Raw genomic sequence first — 27,374 nt, 5'->3', positions numbered from 1 at the left:
CCAGATTGACTTCACTTGACACTGTACACCCTGGCTGCCACATGATGCGCCAATTTTGCATTACTCCACACCAACACCATTAAGCATCACAGTCATCACCATTGGAGTGGGGGTATCATTATGTCTCACCATTCACTGCAACTTACTAAGCCGCTTCCAAAGGTGCACATAGATCTGACCAAGAAGACAAGTGTTGAAAATAAAGATTTCAATGTTTGACAACACATCAATATAAACTTTACATGAACATTGGCTAAAAGACCCAAATGCCTACCCTTGTGTGTTGTCAGTTGGTATGATTGGACAAGAATGAGGGCGAGTGTGAGGGGTGGCTAATGAGATGGGGATGTGATAATGTAGATAGAGAGGGATGGGTGGAGGTGCAAACTACATTGGTGTAAGGATTTGCAGGGGTAGGCTAGGAAAGGCAGAGTGATGGGGATGTGATGAGTGGCACTGCAGGATGAGGTTGAGTGTGGCTTTACAGTAATGTTTCATGATCTACTGAGATCATTGAAAGGTTTGCACCACTGCAGCCTGGTCCTCCTGACGCCATCCCTGCTTGTGCCTTCCTGCACAATGTGCAACCAGGCTGCATTGGTGTCCTCGGGAGTTCTCTTCCGCCCATGGAAAGGGAAGAGAACCTCCCTGCATGCTGTGACTCCCTCCATAAGCATATGGAGGGAATCATGAGAGCGCCCGGGTGCAGCCGTGCACTTTTGTGCAGTGCCCGTCAGTGTTTGCAGCACCTCAATGCTGCAGGATACTGTTAGCATAACTGTAAAAATGAATGTGGGCATGGTCCCTTTAAGGAAACCGATTGATGACGTAATCAGACCCGCTTCCTTTTAATTGCTGGGAACCTCGCAGGCTGGGCTGAACAAGCCCAATCAGGGGAAAGTCATGGGGTTAACTGACATGGAGCCAGGAGCAGCCCACTCCGAACATTGCCCATCTTTCTCCCAACCCGGTAGAAAATAATCGAGCCCCAAGAGTGCACAAGCAGTGTGAGGGGGTTAAAGGGTAAGCAAATGGAGTTGTGTTGCAGGACCATCAAGTATAAAACATAGAGGGCTAAAACTTCGATATCGGCCGCTTTGGGGCGGTGACGCCCGCCGGGACACTACCTTTAGCACCGGGCAGTGTCTACCGCCTCAAAGTGTGATATTCAGTTGTATTGCCCCAAGAGAGTGGAGCGCTGAGAGAAGCGTTCCACACTACTCTTAGGGAGCTAATGGAGCGATAGCACAGGGGGCCTACTCAATTTTTTTGCGCAAGGATGCCGGCATCCTAGGCCTAAAGATGAAAAAACAAATCCTGTTGAAAAATTCAATAAACCTCACCCACACGTTCCCATTACTGCAATAAATAAATCAAAGTGGAAAAAGTGACATTTCAGCACTTACCTTGCACTCTGGACGATATCGCCCCGGGATCATTGCTGGACCGACTGCTTTCCCCTGCCGTCAATTTTGCAATCACGGCATTACGGGGGCATTGCACACTCGGTGAGGTCACCAAGTGGGCAGCGCTAGTGAGTGCAGTGCAAACTTTCAGCACCGTCGCTAAACCTACACTGAAGTTCACGGCAGGCACTGACAGCGCGGCACTCGGTGCTCAACGCCCAGTTACGGGTCGCACTAACCAACCACATTTCTAGCCCTATAGAAGGCTCTGGTATGTTCATATTTGAAGTATTGTGCCCATTATGGCGTGATAGGGGCTGAAACTTTGATGGGGGCATAAAACGGACGGTAGTGGATTGGCTGCCCGTTATAGACCCTGATCAATGTTGCTTTCCAGTGTAGACAATAGAAAGGAAAATTCAGCCATGTGTAGAATAGGACGGCAGATCACCTATCGCCCATTTTATGCCCCATGCCCCTTCCAATTGATGAATTTCACCCTGTCTCCTCTCCCTGCTTACAGGATCCTACGTGCAATGAGTTTGAGCACTTTTGAACCGGTTGCTAATGTGAACCACTAGCACAAAACTATCCCTAATTTGACAAGAACTGCTGTTCTTAGTCAGAGGAAACGATAAGGATAAAATTCAGTGACATATCAGTAGGGGTACTCTTCTGAGGAGTTAATAGTAGAGGGAGCTTTATTCTGCTGTTGTCTGTGCCACACCTGATCTACAAGTGTTGGCACGGAGTGCTGAAATGAGAAAGTGTTCCAATGCTAACATCCCTTCCTTTAGTAAGCAGAAGCATTTACAAGACAGGGGAGATTTACATCCTATGCTAGTAATACTGAACATTGCAGACATACAGATTATCTGGAGTTGCAGTACATTTCTGCACTTGGAGAATTCCATCTGTCAGCCCGGGCTGAGTTTGAACCTAGATCCTTGAAGAACAGTAAATTAACCCTCTGTCACCCAATCCACAGTATTTCAGTACACGTTTGACAGGCCCCCCTGCTTCTGTTTTATTGTTTCATGGTTTAAAATCATTAGAGATAATTTTGGTTTTTTGAACTTAATTGAAATAAAATATTTTTTGAAAAATGTAAAATCCGAGGTGATAAAACTAATTTTACATCAAAAAAGACAAACATTGTTTTCCTTCAAAAATTGTTTTTTTTTAATCAATCACTGAAACACGTGGAAAAGTGCACAATACTTAAGGTGATGGTTTATTTGTACACTACAGGAGATCTAAAATGAGATTGAAAGCCATAATCTGAGGGTAACATGTTCAGAGAGCTAGTTCAGTTCTGAGCATTTAAGAACAGTCGTGTCCTCCCAAGAGCAAAAAACAGTTGGAATTAAAACCCCAAGAAACATTTTAGGCACCATCTTTGATAAGACTATGTTGTTCGATTAAATACTTGTGACTGCATAACTCACATTCTTATATTCATTTAAATGGCATTCAATATGAAAGATAAAATATCCTTGATAGTTGTTTTTTCATTTTTATACAGAAAACAAATCACAGTGGAAGACTCAAAGAAGTCTGCTTTGATTAGTAGGATGGTTTACCACTGTGCAGCTATATTTATATATTACATTAGTGTGTAGAATGTAGGAAATAAATTATCAACACTTCTATAGATGTATAGAAAGATAAGAGAACTTTTTTTTATAAAATCGTGTCATAGCAAAAAATAGATATGTCAAAAACAAATTTCACATCATGGATTTCCTTATTGAATACCTACCATGGTAACATATGCCTAATTTTTTATAATGAAAACAGTCTACTTCATAAGTCAAACCTTAATTTTAAATGCAGAAAACCTGGCTATTCTTCAATGTTAACAAGTCAAGGCTAATGATAAGGCCTTTAATGAATTAACTATCAGGTCCTGCATTGCATAAGGAGACAAAGGGTTGACAGAAGAGTGTCTTGATGACTCCTAATTCCAGCCTGGAACTTTATTTATTTGTACAGTGATCCCATCCTGTACTCCTTTGAAAAATGCAAAGCACATTCTAAAGGTGGCAAGATAGTCAATCAGATTAAGTTCCAGCATGCCAGCCCATTGAGTTGTTCTTTTCTTATTTAAAATTCTGTTAATATATTTAGCTGTTCTTAAGAAAATAACTCTAAACATCAGAATGTGCCAACTGCAGTCTTAATAGGAATAAAAAAAATGTCCAGAACTGAACTACACAGAACAAAACATAAATAAGACTGTAATAAATAAACAGGAGGCTTAAAAGGCACAATTCTAAGAATATCACTGTAAATACTTTTTTTTTACATATCAGACATACACATGCAAGCTGAAACAGTATCCTTCATTACTTCATTTAGTTCTACATTAAATAGTCACAGAATTTCCAGCTTAATGTTGACCTTGTAAGATGTTAGTGGCACACCTTCTAGTAGTCAAATACAAGTGAAGATGGAAGAAAGCAAGGATGACCTTGCAGTCAGTATGAGAGGAGGGTAATACTATGTGAAAAAAGATGCTGCACATCCAAAGGAGAAGCATTGTATTTTTGGGCACCATCTTCCTGCAAACATAAGATAAACTGAAACATGAGTTCACACCATGAGACACACCAGTAGTTCACCTCAACATTTCAATTCCTGCCTGCAGTTCTGTTCAGCTGGAACCTGCCTACAGAAGACAAATGCCCAGTTCTTTTTCTTCAGAAACACTATATTCAAGAGCAGAAATCAATACATTGCCATTAGATCCTTTACAAGTTTTTTTTTTAAACCCCCAAATTAATTTATACACCAAAGACTAGGAAAAAAAAAATTGATAGAGGGTGGTTGGGACATCACTGCCCTGCCGCAGACCATTGTTGAAGTAGAGAACATGTGTTCTTTTAAAAGGGAAGTAGATAGTTGCTTGTAAAAGAGAACGATCAAAGGGTATGGAAAGGAGAGTGGTATTTGGCTAGTTGGCTCATGTGGCGTAAAACATCGTCATAGACTTGATAGGCCGAACGGCCTATTTCTAGGCTGTAACATTCCATGATTAAATGCTATCCTTGATTTGTGAACAATTTAAAGACGGAACATGGTATTTGTAACAAAATACTTTGCAGAACTTTCCGCCGCCTCCCCCAAAATACAATGCAGACATTGGAATACATATTGCTGTTGTATAGAAAGTTCTAGCTCCGAGAGCTTCGCATGTCTGATGCTTGTTTTCCAGTGCACATCTTTTGTCCCACCCCTTCCCCAATGAGGATGGGGGGGGGGGGGGGACCGGGGAGAGGTGGTTTAGTCACTACATGTAGCAACTTTGTAAATATATTCAAAGAAAATATGCTTACAATATCGCTATACATAATGACCATAGCAATTCTCCCTCCGTTCCACACGTAAGATAATATTTCAACAGTCCACTTTCTGGTCTTTTTCTTTAAAACCTTATTGTGTGCAGTAAGGTACATAGTTAAAAATATCATTTATCGAATCTAAAAAATGAATGGATAATCAGAGGATGAAGTACTAGTTCGTTGCTGAGTTGCATTACAGATAATGTATTGGTGCGAGTACTGGACTATCAATCCTGAGGTCATGAGTTTAAACCCCACTGTGACAAGTTTAGGAACTGGATTCAATAAATCTGGTAACCTGTGGTCTAACACCAGAAAAACTATCATAAAGGCAGTCAGATTGTTGTAAAAACCCAACGATAACTAATGTCCTTCAGGGAAAGGGAAGCTACCACTCTTACCTGGTATGGCCTACACGTGACTGTAGACCACTCTACGTGGTTGACTTTTAATGGCTTAGCAAGACACTCGGTTGTGCAAACAATAGCTTACGGATGGGCAATAACTATGGCACCAGCTATTGTGGGCCGGTGTTGCCCGAGAACAAATCTTTAAAAAAAGGTAAGATTGTTCATGGCAGCTGCCATCCTTGTAATGCACTCTTGGACATTTTTTATTCTACAAATGATTATTGTGCCGATAATGACAACAGAAAATGCATTTAAGAAAAATGGGCCGGGGAGGGTAGGGAGGTCAATCTTTAATGAGAAATTGGAATATATCAATATTTCAGAGGGATCAGGCAAAAAACAACAATAATCAGACCCAAAGTTTTACTTTTACACAGCCATTACCTTTTACACATGGACTGTAATAACATGGGAAGTTCACTTTGCTCCCTAGCTGTTGAATATCAACTGAAGTTTTAGTTACATGTGCTTTTAAACCTGGTTTGTTTTAACCTTTTGAGAACTGCAGTAACATCTTGCATCAATAAAGGAATAAAAATCTACCTCTAGTTTTTAATTCCTTCCTCCCCACCTACAAATTTTCTTCTCTCCTTCCTGAAGACACTGACTTGTACCATGGTATAGTTCTACAGACACTACTCGCCCAACTAGGAAGCTCTGGAACTCTGCCCAACTGGCCATTCTTCACGTACCAGGCTGGATAGTGAGTATTGGCAGATCATTCGATGATCATCACAGCTGAATCTAACCTCATCCAAATCCACACATATGCACTTTCCAAGCAGTAGGGAGTCAATTGGGATTGGGAATCCTGATTTATATTTGCCCTGCATCTCTACCTCAAGTGCATTGAGGATAATTTTAGCATGTGAAACTGCTGGCCTGGGAGAGATCAACTAATTTTGCAAAGGCTAGGAATGGAACCTAGGGTCTTTCTGGCCTGGGTGGCCCAGTTTCATGGACTCATTGAGCCACAAAGGGATCTGTGTATTTTAAAGGCGGGACGCCCTTGTTTTTGGGAGTTTGCGGGAATTACTCCAAAAAACAAAACACTTTCATTTAAAAAAAATATATATAAATTGCACATTTTAAACTGGCAGATTAGATATTCTACCCCAAGCATGCCAATTAAACTCTACAACTCCCTTAATAATATTTATCACTGGAAATTTACAAATAAACTTTTAGAAGAATGAGAGATGATCTTATTGAAACGTCTCAGATTCTGAGGGGGCTTGACAGGGTGTTTCCCCTCGTGGGCCAATCTAGAACTAGAGGTCATGGTTTCAGAATTTAAAATGGAGATGAGGAGGAATTTCTTCTTTGAGGGTCGTGAATCTATGGAATTCTCCACCCAAGAGAGCAGTGGAGGCTGGGTCATTGAATATATTTAAGGTGGAGATGGACAGATTTTTGAATGGTAAGGGAGTCAAGGGTTATGGGGAACGGGCAGGGAAGTGGAGTTGAGGCCAGGATCAGATCAACCATGATCTTATTGAATGGCGGAGCAGGCTCGAGGGGCCAAATGGCGTGCTCCCGCTCCAATTTATTATATTCTTATGTATGTAAACCAGCCCTGCAGATATTCTCCAATCGAAAAGACGTTGTTTTAAAAAAAACTCCAAACCAAAAGCAGTGCTCAAAGAGTCGAAGGATTATTTTTGGTTTTTTTGCGTAAGGAAATGGTAGCAGCAGCACACACATTCACAAGGTCACAGAAGTGTGATGCTGCCTCCGATCCAGAAAAACCAAGCAAGCGAGACCGATCAACTTCACAACTGTACACTTCACAAAGGGAGGAGTTTTAGACTCACCACCCACAAGGCCACTCCATCTCTGCGCAGAGGTGAGCATTGATACACAGGGGTGGGGGGGAAAGAACATTGAGGCATAGGTGGAAGGTGAATACCATGCAAACACTGGTCTCGAAAAGCACTGTCACAGAATCGAAAAGAAGAACACACGTCAACAACAAAAAAGAAACATAGAGTTTCACATCCCTTGTACAAAAATATTCCGTGGCTCACAGCCACAATCACAGTTTGATCTTATGAAAACATTGACAAAGAATAAAATATCTTCTGTTGAACGGGAGAGGTGTTGGGGGGGTGGGGGAGACTCGTCTTCTAAAATGCAGTGCTGTTCAACAGAATACATTTTTCTGAACTGCCACCATTCCTGTATCCCATCTTTACAAAATAAAAGCACACCAAAAAAATACATACAAACTGTACAAAATTAGCACGACTGCTTCAGAATTACACTACTTTGGTTTCTCTCTGACAAAAACCATATTTTACATACAGAGGTATTCAATTACAATTATTTTACAAATACGTTATATCTCTATCACCAGAATGCTTGAAAAGATTTTAGCCAGCTAACTATCAAAATCTGCTAAAATGCTGAAAAATACTTTGTAATCTACATGATTAAACTAGATTATACATCATCAGCAGGTAGTGACGGGATGCTGATCTTTGCTCTGGTGAAAAATGCCATCTTCTCCCTGTAATTAGCAGATAAAACAATTGTTTAGTTTGTCGCTATGAATTATTTTTTGTCCACTTTTTCTGCCGGCCCCACTGTGACTCAGTGGGTAGTACTCTTGCCTCCGAGTCAGAAGGTCGTGGGTTCAAGTCCCACTCCGGAGACTTGAGCACAATAATTCAGGCTGATGCTCAGAGTGCAGTACTGAGGGAGTACTGCACTGTCGGAATGTGCCATCTTTTGGCTGAGACATTAAACCAAGGCCCCATCTACCCTCTCAGGTGGATGTAAAAGATCCCATGGCACTATTTTGAAGAAGAGCAGGGGCATTCTTCCCGGTATCCTGATGAATATTTATCCCTCAACCAATATCACTATAATCAGATTATTTGGTCATATGTTGGTGGGACCCTGCTGTGCACGAATTGGCTGCCATGTTTCCTAGATTGCAACAGTGATTATACTTTAAACTACTGTTGCAGGGCAAACAGGAAGGAGTAGGCTTGGGTTTTTCACTGCCTCCAGTTCGCACTTCAGGGACTCAGCTGCCACTAGAGGTGTGAAGTTCAAGGTTGTGGTTTCAAGTCCACTCTAGAGACCTGATCACATAATCTAGGTTGGCACTGCAATAAAGTACTGAGGGGGGTGCTGCACTGTCGGAGGTGCCGTCTTTTGACGAGACATTAAACTGAGGCCTGTCTGCCATCTCAGGTGGATTAAAAAAATCCCATGCCGCTATTTTGAAGAGCAGGGCAGTTGTCCCTGGTATCCTGGTCAACATTTCTTCCTCAACCAACAACTAAAACATTTCTGTCATTGCGGTTTGTGGGAGCTTGCTGTGTGCAGTTTTGTTGCCGCGTTTTCTACATTACAACAATGACTACACTTTAAAAGTACTTAATTGGCTGTAAAGTGCTTTGGGACATCCTGAAGTTGTGAAAGGTGCTATATAAATGCAAGTTATTCCTTTCTTTGTTTTTCCTTTATATTATTGGATGGCAGCAGTAACAAAGGTAATAAGCTCCCAGTACTCTCAGCGCATTAACAATATGGACACTTTAAGTGAACTTTCAAATCTGTCAAGTCCCACCATTATTGTGGGAAGTTGATAGTAGTCAGCATCCTCTGTGGGGAAAATTAAAACTTATCCAAATATTGTTTTCTACTCCCATGGGAGTAGTAGTACAACGTAAATGAGATGGTGCTGGTGTTTCCAGTTGTATAGGAAGTGACTTCAGGGGTAGTGGGAGGTAGGGTAGATTTTCCTCTGGGAACATGCTGGATGCCTGACAGGTGCAGCTGCCCCTGTTTTTCTTCCCTGGGTCATTCGTATGGCTGGGGGGGGACCCACATGCAGGCCCGCTCCCTTGGCTGTAAAGCAGCAGCCAGAAGGCCCCGATTGCTCTAAATTGTCCCCAACTGCCTCATTATCATAACAACCCTGGGCGCAGGCCTACAACGGACCATTTACGCTGGTTGTGGAAGCACCAGGAAACACCAGAGTGGGGCAGGCAAGGTGGAGACCTGTAGTAACTATTTTGCCCATTTTTCTGATGCCTTCGCGATCTCTCCATACTATGAGAGGCACAATGCCACTAGTTGTAACTGCAAGCAGTTTTTGCACCACTGGCCCTTCCTCTGACATCAGGAAGATCCAAAGTGAGAAACTTTAAACGGCCAATCTCCAACAGCAGTTGCAGCAGTTGTTTCTGTGTTGCCATCAGTGCAGTGAAAAGCTGCCTTGCGAAGTAAGCAGGCTGAATTCCAGAGCGCTATGAGCCTGGTTCATTGTGAAATCGCTTGTAAATGCAGTGTTCTTCTAACTGTGAACCCTTTTTATATCTAGATAAAGAGAAAAGTCTGACCTGAATGACTGGACCTGCAGTGGCACCTTCTGGCTCTGCTCTCGTAGCCTGCACACCTCCTTTGAGGCCTTCCTCATCAGTTTCTCAGCCTTCCACTCCTGCTTTTGTTCTTCTTTTGTTTGCTCAGCCTGGGTAAAAACACATTTATTATACAATTAAGTACAAATCACCAAATATTTGCAACACGGCTGCCCGGTCCACAAACTCTCCCATTACGCCACCACAGTCCATCTGCCCTTAAATCACCAAATTTGCCAATTTATGTCCAATTTCTGTCGTCGAATGACCTCTTAAAATATTATTAGTCAAAACTTAATTTTAAAAACGAAGGAAATTTCCGTTGAATAGGAGGAGTAATGAGCGCGGCTTAAATTGATGTGAGGTGCATGTGGATGCTCATCGGGTATTCCTCCTCCACTCGGAACATGCTGGGTGTTCCTCAGTTATTCATAGTACCCAGTGAACGTGTGGGATACTCGGAGTATTTTTCATACTAACTGGGCATGCTGGTTAACTCAACCCTAATTTACTGCCCGGAGAGAATTGGAGTAGGTTTACGTTTTACCGCCCGGGTATTATGCATCAAAGGCACAAACTGCCATCCGGAAGGGTATGGTAGAATAGCATTAACAAAGATGTAGCTTAGACTAGGGAAAGACTGGGAGCAGAACATTCCTGGTTACAAAATATTAAAGAGAGATAGAGTAGGAACAAACGGAGGAGTCGATGGTGGTGTTAATTATATATTCCATTGCAGCATTAAACATATAAAAACAGATAGCATGAGTTTCTATACATATATAAAAAGAAAAAGAGTGGCTAGAGTAAATGTTGGTCCCTTAGAGGACGAGAACGGGGAATTAGTAATGGGGAACATGGAGATGGCAGAAACTCTGAACAAATATTTTCTATCAGTCTTTATGGTAGAGAACACTAACAATATGCCGACAGTGGATAGTCTACGGGCTATAGGGAGGGAGGAACTTAACACAATCACAATCACGAAGGAGATGGTACTCCGTAAGATAATGGGACTAAAGGCAGATAAATCCCCTGGATCTGATGGCTTGCATCCTCGGGTCTTAAGAGAAGTAGCGGCAGGGATTGTGGATTGGTTGTAATTTACCAAAATTCCTTTGATTCTGGGGAGGTCCCAGCAGATTGGAAAACTGCAAATGTAATGCCCCTATTTAATAAACGAGGCAGACAAAAAGCAGGAAACTATAGACCAGTTAGCCTAACATCTGTGATTGGGAAAATGTTAGAGTCCATTATTAAAGAAGCAGTAGCAGGACATTTGGAAAAGCAAAATTCGATCAGGCAGAGTCAGCATGGATTTATGAACATAAGAATTAGGAACAGGAGTAGGCCATCTAGCCCCTCAAGTCTGCTCCGCCATTCAAAACATCATGGCTGATCTGGCTGTGGACTCAGCTCCACTTACCCGCCCGCTCCCCATAACCCTTAATTCCCTTATTGGTTAAAAATCTATCTATCTGTGATTTGAATCCATTCAATGAGCTAGCCTCAACCGCTTCCTTGGGCAGAGAATTCCACAGATTCACAACCCTCTGGGAGAAGAAATTCCTTCTCAACTCGGTTTTAAATTGGCTCCCCCGTATTTTGAGGCTGTGCCCCCTAGTTCTAGTCTCCCCGTGGAAACAACCTCTCTGCCTCTATCTTGTCTATCCCTTTCATTATTTTAAATGTTTCTATAAGATCACCCCTCATCCTTCTGAACTCCAACGAGTAAAGACCCAGTCTACTCAATCTATCATCATAAGGTAACCCTCTCATCTCCGGAATCAGCCTAGTGAATTGTCTCTGTACCCCCTCCAAATCTAATATATACTTCCTTAAGTAAGGTGACCAAAACTGCACGCAGTACTCCAGATGCGGCCTCACCAATACCCTATACAGTTGCAGCAGGACCTCCCTGCTTTTGTATTCCATCCCTCTTGCAATGAATGCCAACATTCCATTCGCCTTCCTGATTACCTGCTACACCTGCAAACTAACTTTTTGGGATTCATGCACAAGGATCCCCAGGTCCCTCTGCACCGCAGCATGTTGTAATTTCTCCCCATTCAAATAGTATTCCCTTTTACTGTTTTTTTTCCCCAAGGTGGATGACCTCACATTTTCCGACATTGTATTCCATCTGCCAAACCGTAACCTATCTAAATCTCTTTGCAGCTTCTCTGTGTCCTCTACACAACCCGCTTTCCCACTAATCTTTGTGTCATCTGCAAATTTTGTTACACTACACTCTGTCCCCTCTTCCAGGTCATCTATGTATATTGTAAACAGTTGTGGTCCCAGCACCGATCCCTGTGGCACACCACTAACCACCGATTTCCAACCCGAAAAGGACCCATTTATCCCGACTCTCTGCTTTCTGTTAGCTAGACAATTCTCGATCCATGCTAATACATTTCCTCTGACTCCGCGTACCTTTATCTTCTGCAGTAACCTTATCGAATGCTTTTTAGAAATCTAAATACACCACATCCATCGGTACACCTCTATCCACCATGCTCGTTATATATCCTCAAAGAATTCCAGTAAATTAGTTAAACATGATTTTCCCTTCATGAATCCATGTTGCGTCTGCTTGATTGCACTATTCCTATCTAGATGTCCCGCTATTTCTTCCTTCATGATAGCTTCAAGCATTTTCCCCACTACAGATGTTAAACTAACCGGCCTATAGTTACCTGCCTTTTGTCTGCCCCCTTTTTTAAACAGAGGCATTACATTAGCTGCTTTCCAATCCACTGGTACCTCCCCAGAGTCCAAAGAATTTTGGTAGATTATAACGAATGCATCTGCTATAATTTCCGCCATCTCTTTTAATACCCTGGGATGCATTTCATCAGGACCAGGGGACTTGTCTACCTTGAGTCCCATTAGCCTGTCCAGCACTACCTCCCTAGTGATAGTGATTGTCTCAAGGTCCTCCCTTCCCACATTCCCTTGACCAGCAATTTTTGGCATGGTTTTTGTTTCTTCCACTGTGAAGACCGAAGCAAATTAATTGTTTAAGGTCTCAGCCATTTCCACATTTCCCATTATTAAATCCCCCTTCTCATCTTCTAAGGGACCAACATTTACTTTAGTCACTCTTTTCCGTTTTATATATCTGTAAAAGCTTTTACTATCTGTTTTTATGTTTTGCGCAAGTTTACTTTCGTAATCTATCTTTCCTGTCTTTATTGCTTTCTTAGTCATTCTTTGCTGTCGTTTAAAATTTTTCCAATCTTCTAGTTTCCCACTAACCTTGGCCACCTTATACGCATTGGTTTTTAATTTGATACTCTCCTTTATTTCCTTGGTTATCCACGGCTGGTTACCCCTTCTCTTACCGCCCTTCTTTTTCACTGGAATATATTTTTGTTGAGCATTATGAAAGAGCTCCTTAAAAGTCCTCCACTGTTCCTCAATTGTGCCACCATTTAGTCTGTGTTCCCAGTCTACTTTAGCTAACTCTGCCCTCATCCCACTGTAGTCCCCTTTATTTAAGCATAGTACGCTCGTTTGAGACACTACTTCCTCACCCTCAATCTGTATTACAAATTCAACCATACTGTGATCACTCATTCCGAGAGGATCTTTTACTAGGAGATCGTTTATTATTCCTGTCTCATTACACAGGACCAGATCTAAGATAGCTTGCTCCCTTGTAGGTTCTGTAACATACTGTTCTAAGAAACAATCCCGTATGCATTCTATGAATTCCTCCTCCAGGCTACCCCGTGCGATTTGATTTGACCAATCGATATGTAGGTTAAAATCCCCCATGATTACTGCCGTTCCTTTTTCACATGCCTCTATTATTCCCTTGATTATTGTCCGTCCCACCGTTAAGTTATTATTTAGGGGCCTATAAACTACGCCCACCAGTGACTTTTCCCCCTTACTATCTCTAATCTCCACCCACAATGATTCAACGTTTTGTTCATTCGAGCCAATATCATCTCTCACAACTGCCCTGATATCATCCTTTATTAACAGAGCTACCCCACCTCCTTTCCCTTCTTGTCTATCCTTCCGAATTGTAAGATACCCCTGTATGTTTAATTCCCAGTCTTGGCCACCCTGCAACCACGTTTCTGTAATGGCCACCAAATCAGACCCATTTGTAATGATTTGTGCCGTCAACTCATTTACTTTGTTTCAAATGCTGCGTGCGTTTAGGTAGAGTGTTTTAATACTAGTTTTTAAACCATGATTTTTAGTTTTGACCCCTCCTGCAGCCCCTGCAGACAAGGGGAAGTCATGTTTGACAAATTTGCTGGAATTCTTTGAGGATGTAACAAACAGGGTGGATAAAGGGGAACCACTGGATGTGATGTATTTGGACTTCCAGAAGGCATTTGACAAGGTGCCACATAAAAGGTTACTGCACAAGATAAAAGTTCACGGGGTTGGGAGTAATATATTAACATGGATAGAGGATTGGCTAACTAACAGAGAACAGAGAGTCGGGATAAATGATTCATTCTCTGGTTGGCAACCAGTAACTAGTGGGGTGCCACAAGGATCAGTGCTCGGACCCCAACTATTTACAATCTATATTTGTAGGATCTTGCGGAGGCCATCGTTGGTGGTATATCTCCAGTGACTTCCAATCTATATTAACGACTTAGAAGAAGGGACCGAGTGTAACGTAGCCAAGTTTGCTGACGATACAAAGATGGGAGGAAAAGCAATGTCTGAGGAGGACACAAAAAATCTGCACAAGGACATGGACAGGCTAAGTGAGTGGGCAAAAATTTGGCAGATGGAGTATAATGTTGGAAAGTATGAGGTCATGCACTTTGGCAGAAAAAAATCAAAGAGCAAGTTATTATTTAAATGGAGAAAGATTGCAAAGTGCCACAGTACAGCGGGACCTGGGGATACTTGCGCATGAAACACAAAAGGATAGTATGCAGGTACAGCAAGTGATCAGGAAGGCCAATGGTATCTTGGCCTTTATTACAAAGGGGATGGCGTATAAAAGCAGGGAAGTCTTACTACAGCTATATAAGGTATTGGTGAGGCCACACCTGGAATACTGCGTGCAGTTTTGGTTTCCATATTTACGAAAGGATATATTTGCTTTGGAGGCAGTTCAGAGAAGATTCACTAGATTGATTCCTGGGATGAGGCGGTTGACTTAAGAAAGGAAGGTTGAGTAGGTTGGACCTCTACTCATTGGAATTCAGAAGAATGAGAGGTGATCTTATCGAAACGTACAAGATTATGAGGGGGCTTGACAAGGTGGATGCAGAGAGGATGTTTCCACTGATGGGGGAGACTAGAACTAGAGGGCACGATCTTAGAACTGAGATGAGGAGAAATTTCTTCTCTCAGAGAGTTGTGGAATTCACTGCCTCGGAGAGCTGTGGAAGCTGGGACATTGAATAAATTTAAGACATAAATAGACATAAACGATAAGGGGTTATGGGGAGCGGGCGGGGAAGTGGAGCTGAATCCATGATCAGATCAGCCATAATCTTATTGAATGGCGGAGCAGGCTCGAGGGGCCGTCTGGCCTAATCCTGTTCCTATTTCTTTTGTTCTTAGAGGTGATAGAGGGAATGGGACAAAAGCTGAATCTTTTTGGTTAGAGTCAGGGAATTGGAGAACAGTTACTCTGTTGGGAGTTTATTATAGACCACCAAACAGTAGAAAGGAAATAGAGAAAAAGACATGCAGATGAATTAGAAAAAAATAGGTTGCGGCGGAGAAAAACTTCAAAAAACGGAGGGTGCGCCCCGTTTCGAGCGGTGGGCAATTTCGGCCCCTAAATATGTTGTGGACTTTGGTATAGGGAGAAGAATATTAAAATCTGAAAACAACCCAAAAATAGGAAGCATGGTTAACTGAAAAGAGGACTGTAAGTAACTTCAGCAGGACATAGACAAGTTAGCAGATTGGGCAGTTAGTTGTCAGATCAAATCTACAAAGAGAAATGTGAGTTGATACATTTTGGGATGAAAAATAAAGAGAAGATATATAAATTAAAATTTTAAAAGAAGTGGAGGAACAGAAAGACTGTGGCTTTTGATTCACTTTTAAAGATTTGTGTGAGAACAAGTTGAAACAGCTGTAAGAATAGCTTATGGGATCCTAAATTTTAGGAACAGGGTACAAAAATAGAGGTTATGCTAAACCTATATAAATCATTGGTTAGGCTGCAGTTAGAATATTCAGTCCAGTTTTGGGCATCCTACTTTAGGAATGATGTCAATGCCATGAAGAGAGTACAGAAGACATTCATAAGATCCCAGTAAAGATAGGCTATAATTACGAGGAGATTAAAGAAACTGGGGTTCTTTTCATTAGAATAATAAGGGTTGGGAGGAGGTCTCACAGAAGTATGTAAAATTATGAGAGGTTTTGATATACCAAATTGGTTAAAACTATTTCCATTGGTCAGTGAGTTGGACTTGGTGAATAGAGGACATATATTTAAGGTTATCCCCAAAAGAAGAGAGAGGGGTTAGGAGAATTTGTTTTATACAGAAGGTTACTAGGACATGGAATGCCCTACCAGAAACAATGGCAGAAGCAGAATCCAAAATGGCTTTTAAAAAGGAATTCGATAAATATTTGAAAAGGGAGAACTTAAAAGAATATAGGAAAAAAGCTGGAGAATGGAATTGCTCTTTCAGAGAGCCAGCACTGGCGCAATCGGCCAAATGGTTTCCTGCTGTGCTGTTAAACTTAATGACTGGAATCAACAAATCCCCTGGACCACATAACAGAGTAGGGAGGAAATCAAATCTTTGGGGACACTGCCTATAGATGTGTAAGAGTTAACGAGTACTGACGAGGTTCCACAGGAGTGGAAGCAAGCAAATGTAATAGCTACATTTAAAAAGCAGGAGCGGGGAGAAATCTGACCGAGGCAACTATTAGCAATAGTGGGTTTAAGAAAAAAAAGGAACCAGTCCAAGGAGTAGGCTGGATGAGGACTTAAATAGCAGTAGCTTAAAAAGGAATAGAACGGGAAGGTCCTGCTAAAACAACTCCTTGAATATCAACATCAAAGTAGATAGTGGACCTCCAACAGTGCTATTTATTTGGACTTTCAGAAAGCCTCCAAAAAGAAAACACATGAAAGACATAATATATTAAAAACCACTGGGAACTCAGGGTAGAATGTAGAACTGATTAAAAATTGGCTTAAAAAAATAAGAGAACCAGTGAGAGGTAGATAACCTTGTGACATGGTTGGGAGGTAGGAGACAAAAAGTAGGGATAAAGGGAACATTTTCTGATTGACGGCGTGTGGTGAATGGTGTTTCCCGGGGATCTGTACTAGGACCACAGTTTTTTCATCATATACATCAATGACTTGGATGAAGGAAGAGAGATAGAGAGTTGTATATCCAAGTTTGCAGATGACATTAAGTTAAGAGGCACAGAGGCCAAAATTGCCCCCTGACTAAGAGTAGGCGCACTTACCGATCTTTAAGATTTTTCTTCGCCCCAATCCATGTTGGGTGGCAGCACAGGCAGTGCAGACACCCATTCCTGCCGCTCCTGGCCCTGGGACAATTTAAGAGGGTCGACCCATCCGTTTGCCCCCTATCCGCTCCATTACTTTCCCTTAAGGCGATAATGGAGCTTAAGGATGGCGATAATTTCAGCCCCACAGTATGTTGTGTAGATGGGAGCAGGAAGTTACAAAGGGACACAGACAGACTTATTGAATGGAAAAAAAAACTATGGCAGATGAATTCAATGTGAGGAAGTGTGAGATCATCCACGGCTCATTCACTTTGGAAAGACAAATCGGAATTTTTTTTTTTTTTTTAAATAGTGAGAGACTAGGACCTATAGAAAAGAAAATGGATTTAGATAGCTATAGAGGAGATACAGTACAGATTCACCAGAATGAAACCAGGGCTTAAAGGGGTAAAAGTTGAGGATAGACTGCATAAACGTGGCATGTATTCCCTTGAGTTTAGAAGTTTGATGGCTTTAAAATGATAAACATAGAAACATAGAAAATAGGTGCAGTAGGCCATTCGGCCCTTCGAGACTGCACCACCATTCAATATGATCATGCCTGATCATGCAACTTCAGGACCCCATTCCTGCTTTCTCTCCATACCCCTTGATCCACTTAGCCGTAAGGGCCACATCTAACTTCATTTTGAATATATCCAACAAGCTGACCTCAACGACTTTCTGTGGTAGAGAATTCCACAGGTTCACAATTCTCTGAGTGAAGAAGTTTCTCCTCATTTCGGTCCTAAATGGCTTACCCCTTATCCTGAGACGGTGACCCCTAGTTTTGGACTTCCCCAACATTGGGAACATTCTTCCTGCATCTAACCTGTTCAATCCCGTCAGAATTTTATATGTTTCTATGAGATCCCCTCTCATTCTTCTAAACTCTAGTGAATATAAGCCTAGTCAATCCAGTCTTTCTTCATATGTCAATCTTGACATCCCAGTGAACCTTCGCTGCACTCCCTCAATAGCAAGAATGTCCTTCCTCAGATTAGGAGACTAAAACTGTACATAATATTCAAGGTGTGGCCTCACCAAGGCCATGTACAATTGCAGTAAGACCACCCTGCTTCTGTACTCAAATCCTCTCGCTATGATGGCCAACATGCCATTTGCCTTCTTCAACGCCTGCTGTACCTACATGCCAACTTTCAATGACTGATGTACCATGACACCCAGGTCTCGTTGCACCTCCTCTTTTCCCAAACTGTCACCATTCAGATAATATGTTGCCTTCCTGTTTTTGCCACCAAAGTGGATAATGACACGTTTACCGACATTATACTGCATCTGCCATGCATTTACCCACTCACCTAACTTGTCCAAATCACCCTGCAGCCTCTTAGCATCCTCCTCACAGCTCACACTTCCACCCAGCTTAGTTTCATCTGCAAACTTGGAGATATTACATTCAATTCCCTCGTCTAAATCATTAATGTATATTGTAAATAGCTGGGGTCGCAGCACTGAACCTTGCGGTATCCTACTCGTCACTGCCTGCCATTCTAAAAAGGACCCGTTTATTCCTACTCTTTGCTTCCTGTCTGCCAACCAGTTCTCTATCCACGTCAATACATTACCCCCAATACCATGTGCTTTAATTTTGCACACTAATCTCTTGTGTGGGGCTTTGTCAAAAGCCTTTTGAAAGTCCAAATACACTACATCCACTGGTTCTCTCTTGTCCACTCTGCTAGTTACATCCTCAAAAAATTCTGGAAGATTTGTCAAGCATGATTTCCCCTTCATAAATCCATGCTGACTTGGACCGATCCCATCACTGCTTTCCAAATGCGCTGCTATTACATCTTTAATAATTGATTCTAACACTTTCCCCACTACCGCTGTCAGGCTAAACGTCTATAATTCCGTTTTCTCTCTCCTTTTTTAAAAAGTGAGGTTACATTAGCTACCCTCCAATCCATAGGAACTGATCCAGAGTCTATAGAATGTTGGAAAATGACCACAAATGCATCCACTATTTCTCGGGCCACTTCCCTAAATACTCTGGGATGCAGGCCCTGGGAATTTATCAGCCTTCAATCCCATCAATTTCCCCAACACAATTTCCTGACTAATAAAGATTTCCTTCAGTTCCTCCTTCTCGTTAGACACTCTGTCTCCTAGTATTTCCAGAAGATTATTTGTGTCTTCCTTAGTGAAGACAGAACCAAAGTATTTGTTCAATTGGTCTGCCATTTCTTTGTTCCCCATTATAAATTCACCTGATTCTGACTGCAAGGGACCTACATTTGTCTTCACTAAATCTTTTTCTCTTCACAGATCTATAGAAGCTTTTGCAATCATTTTTTTGTTCCCTGCAAGCTTACTCTCATACTCTATTTCCCCCCTCCTAATTAAATCCTTTGTCCTCCTCTGCTGAATTCTAAATTGCTCCCAGTCCTCAGATTTGCTGCTTTTTCTGGCCAATTTATATGCCTCTTCCTTGGTTTTAACACTATCCCTAATTTCCCTTGTTAGCCACAGTTGAACCACCTTCTTTATTTTATTTTTACACCAGACAGGGATGTACAATTGTTGAAGTTCGTCCATGTGATCTTTAAATAGGATTCGAGGTCCAATTTTGGGCTGGCGTCAGGCCTACTGTTTGGGACTTTAAACTATTACAGTGGTTTCTGCTGTTGCGAAGGACCCAGACACCATACAGTTGCAATACTGATCTTCCGTCACTAGATGCTGGTATTGCTCTTTGTAGATATCGTATTATTTAAAGTCTTGTCAGAAGTGCCTAAAGAACGTTATGTTCCCATTTTAATAAACCTGATCAGAGTCAGTACCAGACAGCCAGATTCAGTATTAGACGTCAAGGTAGAAGCATGAACAGGTCATCACAGTGTATTTTATTAGACTCATGAATCTTAAATATTGCTGAATGTATACCTGCTTTTCAGCTTGTTTCAAAAGCTTCTGGAACCTGTCATCCTCCAGCACCCATGTGGGTAGTTCTGTCTCCCCCTTAGCTTTCACCTCTTCCAACTTATTTTTTAGTTCCCTGAGCACTTGCAGCTCATCATTCAGACGACTCTGCCATGTCAGTGATGCTTGGAGATCCAGCTCCAAATCGAGAGAGGTGCGGATGGGGTGCTCTGCCGTTCTTCTCACAAGCGGTTGGCAGAGGGTCTGTACCGAGACATCAAAACAAAATGGAATAAAGGATTTTAAATAATTTCAGAACACTTTGTTCTCTTCATTTCTAGCTTGCAAACCACGGGTCATTCAATGCATCCAGCTCATCCCATTGATCAGTCTTTTCATTGAAACATATAAGATTCTGAGCGGGCTTGACAGGGCAAGGATGTTTCCTCTGGCTGGAGAGTCTAGAACCAGGGGTCACAGTCTCAGGATAATGGGTCGGCCATTTAGACTGAGATGAGGAGGAATTTCTTCACTCAGAGGGTGGTGAATCTTTGGAATTCTTTGCCCCAGAGGCCTTTGGGTACTTAGTCATTGAGTATATTCAAGGCTGAGATCAATAACCTTTGGACTCTAAGGGAATCAAGGGATATGGGGATTGGGCGGGAAAGTTGTGTTGAGGTCAAAGATCAGTCATGATCTGATTGAATGGCGGAGCAGGCTCGAACGGCAGTATGGCCTACTCCTGCTATTTCTTTATATTCTTATGTACAGGAGGACGGCATTTAAATTCTTGGCCCACTGGACCACTTCTAGAGGAAGGGAAGGCTGTACCATTGGGACAGTGTTCACCTAAACAAAGGAGGCACATTCAGAGATGATCTCGTATTGTGTCAGTATTTTTAATCATTAATCTCACTCCTAACTGTTCCCAAATGTTCTTTTTCAGGTCCTGCACAAATCATTTTTATGTTCGTCTCATATAAATTCCTGAACCATAATTCTTTTTGAGGCTGGAATCCTGTCCTTATCTTTTTGAATGATTCAACTGAGTGGCATTCACTGCGCTACTCCATTAGGTAAGATATTATAAGCAGTAATTAGCTAAGAACCCCATTCTGTCAGGAAATTAGGTCCTATTTTATGAGTGTGGTCTCCTGGCAGGGATAATTGACCTTTGACCACACATATTGGAAATCACAGGTGCTCTGTTCTTGGCTTCCTGTCCCTATGGGAAACCATGGGCTGTGCACCATAATTTTTCGATACGTGCAGCCAGAAGACAAGGCTCCCAGTGTGAACATCCATTCATAAAATTGGCCCTCTGATGTTGAAATTGCGGTTTCTTTCCCTAATGCAGTAATTATATTCCTTGTATTTCTTTTCTTCTTTCCATACAAAATGTACCTCTCTCTTTCTCTATATCTATATGTATCTATAATATATATATATATATATATATATAAATATATATGCCTTCATGATTGTAAAACTTGGATCATGATCCCCCTTCCTCCTTGAGCACATATTATTTTCCCAGTGTGAAATGATTGAACTTCCTTAACCTGCTTTCAGTACTTTACAATAATCTGACATCTGGAACCGTTTCCTTCGACACACTATCTCAATGTCTTTTCGTAACGACAGTAACCAAAATTGGACGCCATAGTTTAATTTGTCGACTCCCTAATACTCTATTGTTCAAAGAGTATCAGGATCACGTTATTGGATTTAAATTCCATGGATCTTTTTTTAACTCTGAACATTCCATTTCCCTTGGCAACTGCTGTCCCACAATGCGACAGCACATTCAAATCTTTGGGGGCTATTCATCAAAAGCAGTTAAATCCACTTGAAGCAGTTATTGTTATATTGGATTATTGGAAAATAAGTAGAGGCGCAGGCAACCAAATAATCTACGAAACATGTGGTAAATTATAAATCAACAGAAAATCATGCAGGCAGCGAATCAAGCATGCTGACCACCAATATATTGAATTCTCAATATATCCTTTCCACGAGAGCAAAATTGTAAAATTATCCTCGCATTATTTTTGGCGTATTAATCATACTGATTTACTTCTAAATGACTTTATAAAGTTACCAAATGGAACTCATATTTCAGACATCTAATGGGTCCTCTATAATCAAGCTACCGGCCCTACTGTGGAATTGTATACATCATTAAATATAGGGAGTAAAAATGTGATTGTGGATGTACCTAGAATTATAGAATGATTACAGCACAGAAAGAAGCCATTCGGCCCGTCGAGCCTGTGCCGGCTCTCTGCAAGAGCACTTTAGTTGGTCCCACCCCGCTCTATCCCTGTAGCTCTGCAAATTTCAACACTGTCAAATCATTTAGAACCTTCGGAGCATTCCCCCAGTCCCATTATATTGCTCAGTAATATAATGGGACTGGGGGACAGTCGCAACACATTTTGCAGCTATACCTAGGATGGTGTTATAATGACTTACTTCTGGCAGCTCACAGACTGGCTACAACCCAGATCCCACTCTTCCGTGGCAGAATGTGTTGCCATAGTCCCAAAGAACTTTATTAATATTTTTCTGAGATAAGATTTTCTCTTTCTTGATATGTATATATTTTTGCCAATTAGTACTAAGATATACCCTTTTTATTCGCAAGCTTCGCCGTTCCATGGCATTACGCACAAAAGGCGACCTTTTGGCTAATGTTGAGCTGTCGCTGTCACTTCGATTCAACTGTTGATACAGAAAAAAAAAATAGGAGATTAAAATCCAAAATGCAGCTCACATCCACAATGAATTATCATCCAAATATACATAGGTGCTAGAATCAAGCACTCCCAACTCAGGGATAGCAAATGCCTGAATTAGTGTGAAGATTCCTCTACTCTGTCCTAAAAATGGACTTCGCGTCTCTTGCCTACTATACCAGACATCCTTTTGGTATCACTGAATGGATCTGCCACTTTATTCCCAGGCAGGTTTGTGTTGTGGCTCCACCCCCAGTGGGAACTGCATTAAGACTCCCCAAACTCATTTCATGTACAAGCTGTGTCAGCAGAGAGAGGTGACTTTCATCTCAACATTCTGGGCTGGTTACAAACCCAGGTCCCAGGGGGTGAAAGGACATCATGCTAACTGGCTGCAAAAGCCAGTTCTCAAAATGAAGTCGTAATTATTCAAAAATTATTCTTAGCGTATTAATCATATACTAATTTACTTCTAAGTGTATATATAAAGTTACTAAATGTAACTCAGATTTCAGACATCTAATGGGTCCTCTATAATCATGCTACTAGCCCTACTGTGAAATCATTAAAGTATAAGGATTAAAAATTTGATTGTGGATCATTGTATTTAAAGTTTAATACTGTCAAATCATTCAGAACCTCCAGAGCATTCCCCAGGCTCATTATATTGCCTAGTACAGTCCCAACACATTTTGCAGCTATATGTAGGATGATATAATACATTTCTTCCCTGATTACATTTTTGTCTTAATTCTGCTATATTTTGCTTCGACCATAAGCTGCTTTCGGCTACAACATTATGGTGTCTGTTTAGTGCTGGTCAGTGCTGGTGGTGCCATTACATGGAAGGACAAGGGAATAACTCAATAAGGGAATAACTCAACAAGTACTTAGGGATGGTAAACAGCAAGTTCATTGGTACAAAGGATGTAAGGAAACAGGGAAGAAAGTCAGCCTAGTGAATGTTGTGACTGTAAGTGGCAGTGAATGGTGCCAGGGATACGGAAATTCAGTTCTGTGGAGAGGCTGGAGAAGCTGAGATGATTAAGGGGAGATTTAATCGAGGTGTTAAAAATCATGAATGGCTTTGATAAAGTAAATAAAGAGACACTGTTTCCAGCGATAGTAGGGTTGGTAACCAAAGGACACAGATATGGCAAATAAACCAGAGGCGACATGAGGAGAATTTTTTTAATGCTGAGTGTTATGATTTGGAATGTACTGTGTGAAAGGAAGCTGATTCAATAATAACTTTCAAAAGGGAATTGGATAAATACTTGAAGGGGAAAATTTAGCAGCCTATTGGGAAAGGGCTGGAGAGTTGGACTTATTGCATAGCTCTTTCAAAGAGCCGGCACAGGCACGATGGGCCGAATGGCCTCCTTCTGTGCTGTATCATTCTACGATTCTATGGTGTTAGAATGGGGAGCAATCTATCCCCAGAATTCATAGTGACCAGCAAAGGGATACTGAGCTAACTTTTATAATAAGCACGTCTGCATGTAGACGTACTAGGGTCTATTCTGCAAACACATGCTCCTGCCAAGGAGACACACACACAGGGAACATCTTAAGCATGCAGCCTATGCATTTCTGTCCATTGTCGATGGAAAATCATAGGCTGTGGGCCTGCAACATACACCCTTGCTGCTCGGAGCATGAGATCATAGGTTTGACAAACTATGTGGAAAATATTGCGAATGAACCAAACAATTGTGAATTAATATCAATCTAGTGAAGAAGAGTTTCTTACCCGGCAAATGTACTGGTTTCTTTCTCCTGGAGAAAAGGTTTGGGATCTCACAATCATGCTGTTCCGCACAAAATGCTTTTGCCTATTGTTCAGGTTGGTCCTGTCCTTGGGCCTGACGGCCACACACTCTACCACAGCCTCCTCTGTGTTCATTTCTTTGTCAACCTGCGCACATTGGGTGCAAACATTCCATCAGCTACTGTTCAATGGAAACTATGAGAACTGCTCAAAGGATAGTTCACCAAACATCAAGGTTGCATTTACCTTTACTAAGAGCAGGCCCAACGCTGTAAGCTAAATAGGGCAGTGCAGCTAACTCAGAAAGAGCCTAACATAGAAACATGGAAACATAGAAAATAGGTGCAGGAGTAGGCCATTCGGCCCTTCTAGCCTGCACCGCCATTCAATGAGCTCATGGCTGAACATGCAACTTCAGTACCCCATTCCTGCTTTCTCACCATACCCCTTGATCCCCATAAAGAAGCAGTTTTCCCAGGCGCCTCTAGAAGCAGCAGAGTAGGTGCAGCAATGTAAAGGGCTGCCTCTAGTCGCACTGCCTGCCACTTCGCCTGACCACACATGCCAGCAATGAGGTTGTCACAGCATTGGCCTGTACAGACCTTTCCAAGGGGCATGTTTGATGGTCAGAAATTAAAAGTCACACTCACTTTCAAACTACTCTGCTTGCACGAAGCTATTGCAGGATCACTTGAAGGAGAAGCAGATTTGTAATATGAATGTATCAAATTATTCACTAAAGCCTTGCATTTAAAACCACTTCCATTAAAACATAATGACGTGTCGGAAACTGCATTTCAAGTATAAGAGGCACAGATGCTGGACAGTCCAGTGAAATCCTGAGGTACTTGGCACCCAGCCTAATGCCCAGTCTTCCAACATTTAGTGGCATGCGTACCAGGATTATGGGCAATGGTAGTGTGTAAAAACCTGCTTATATCAGCCTTTATATAATGCCAGGATCTGCCAAGTCTGGCATATTTTGAGCTTCGTTCAAGATTTACTCACTTAACTCCACAGTTAACTTACTGGCAAACAATACTATCATCATCATCATCGTAGGCAGTCCCTCGAAACAAGGCCGACTTGCTTCCACACCAAAAAAAGGATGAGTTCACAGGTGTTTCGAATGAAGAACCTGAACTCAAGGGTGGAAGATGCCTGTGTATGGATTTTTTTTAAAAATGTGTGGTGGCTGTTGCACACCAGTCACCATGCGGGCTTGACAGAGCTAGGTCTTGGTCCAGTGGCAAGGATTACCCAAGACAACTGGAGACCAGCTCTGCTGCACGGATCTAGTGCACACACATGTCGCAGTGTGGGCTGGCCCATGCTGCCCCTGGGCCCCTGGCCCCGAACTCACGCCTCCCCTAGAACCCGATCACATCCCTCCATGGTAGCCCAGGAGCAGCATGGAGGCCCCGACCTGCGAGAAACCATCAGCGGCAGGTCGGGAGCAGTGTGGAGGCATGCTGCTACAGGGTACAGCGTGAGCTGGTGCAGGAGGGCAACAGCAGCGAAGAGTGACGTCAGCAAGGTCCAGGTCGGTGATTGAAGCGTGGGCAGTTGCAGCAGGAGCTGCGAGATCGGAGCTGCGAGAGACAATACTATACCAGCCAGCTGGACATCCCACTGACTCAAACAGACAAATAGTCAAGAGCTACTAGCTCAGGGATGTCTGCTTCAATTTATATTCATTTATATTCATTTAATTCAGAAACTAGGGTCCTGAACTTAAGGAAAGGTAACTTCGACGGTATGAGGCGTGAATTGGCTAGAATAGACTGGCAAATGATGCTTAAAGAGTCGACGGTGGATAGGCAATGGCAAACATTTAAGGATCACATGGATGAACTTCAACAACTGTCTGGAGTAAAAATAAAACGGGGAAGGTGGCTCAACCATGGCTAACAAGGGAAATTAAGGATAGTGTTAAATCCAAGGAAGAGGCATATAAATGGCCAAAAAAAGCAGCAAACCTGAAGACTGGGAGAAATTTAGAATTCAGCCGAGGAGGACTAAGGGTTTAATTAAGAGGGGGGAAATAGAGTATGAGAGGAAGCTTGCCGGGAACATAAAAACTGACTGCAAAAGCTTCTATAGCTATATGAAGAGAAAAAGATTAGTGAAGACAAACGTAGGTCCTTTGCAGTCAGATTCAGGTGAATTTATAATGGGGAACAAAGAATTGGCAGACCAATTGAACAAATTGGTTCTGTCTTCACGAAGGAAGACACAAATAACCTTCCGGATGTACTATGGGACAGAGGGTCTAGTGAGGAGGAGGAACTGAAGGATATTCTTATTCGGCGGGAAATTGTGTTAGGGTAATTGATGGGATTGAAGGTCGATAAATCCCCAGGGCCTGATAGTCTGCATCCCAGAGTACTTAAGTGGCCCTAGAAACAGTGGATGCATGGTGATCATTTTCCAACAGTCTATCAGTTCCTATGGACTGGAAGGTGAGACTGGATCAACTGGGCCTTTATACACTGGAGTTTAGAAGGATGAGAGGGAATCTCATAGAAACGTATAAGATTCTGATGGGACTGGACAGGTTAGATGCGGGAAGAATGTTCCCGATGTTGGGGAAGTCCAGAACCAGGGGACACAGTCTTAGGATAAGGGATAGGCCATTTAGGACTGAGATGAGGAGAAACTTCTTCACTCAGAGAGTTGTTAACCTGTGGAATTCCCTGTCACAGAGAGTTGTTGATGCCAGTTCATTGGATATATTCAAAGGGGAGTTAGCTATGGCCCTTACGGCTAAAGGGATCAAGGGGTATGGAGAGAAAGCAGGAAAGGGGTACTGAGGGAATGATCAGCCATGATCTTATTGAATGGTGGTGCAGGCTCGAAGGGCCAAATGGCCTACTCCTGCACCTATTTTCTATGTTTCTATTTTCTTTCCCCCCTCCCCCTACCCAATTTTCTCAACTTTATAATTACAACTCTTGTGTT

General features: G+C 42.1%; 1 protein-coding gene across 3 annotated transcripts in view; it reads right to left on the bottom strand.

Annotated features, from left to right (window-relative positions):
• Nucleotides 1-2,577: 2,577 nt before the first annotated feature.
• The window catches only part of LOC139263028 (protein WWC2-like), a 296,134-nt gene continuing 271,337 nt past the window's right edge, over nucleotides 2,578-27,374 (bottom strand). For all 3 annotated transcript variants that reach the window (XM_070878495.1, XM_070878504.1, XM_070878514.1), the window contains exons 19-23: nucleotides 24,396-24,560; nucleotides 22,536-22,628; nucleotides 19,929-20,168; nucleotides 9,516-9,643; nucleotides 2,578-7,669 (exon numbers count right to left, since the gene is read on the bottom strand). In XM_070878495.1, the coding sequence (XP_070734596.1) occupies nucleotides 7,603-7,669; nucleotides 9,516-9,643; nucleotides 19,929-20,168; nucleotides 22,536-22,628; nucleotides 24,396-24,560 (693 nt within the window). In that variant the 3' untranslated portion in view covers nucleotides 2,578-7,602. The remainder of the gene's footprint in view (nucleotides 7,670-9,515; nucleotides 9,644-19,928; nucleotides 20,169-22,535; nucleotides 22,629-24,395; nucleotides 24,561-27,374) is intronic.

Source organism: Pristiophorus japonicus, chromosome 1, assembly GCF_044704955.1.
Source record: "Pristiophorus japonicus isolate sPriJap1 chromosome 1, sPriJap1.hap1, whole genome shotgun sequence".
Classification (NCBI taxonomy): domain Eukaryota; kingdom Metazoa; phylum Chordata; class Chondrichthyes; family Pristiophoridae; genus Pristiophorus; species Pristiophorus japonicus.
The sequence above is the reverse complement of the archived record's forward strand: the minus strand, read 5'-3'. Positions and strand labels throughout refer to the sequence as shown.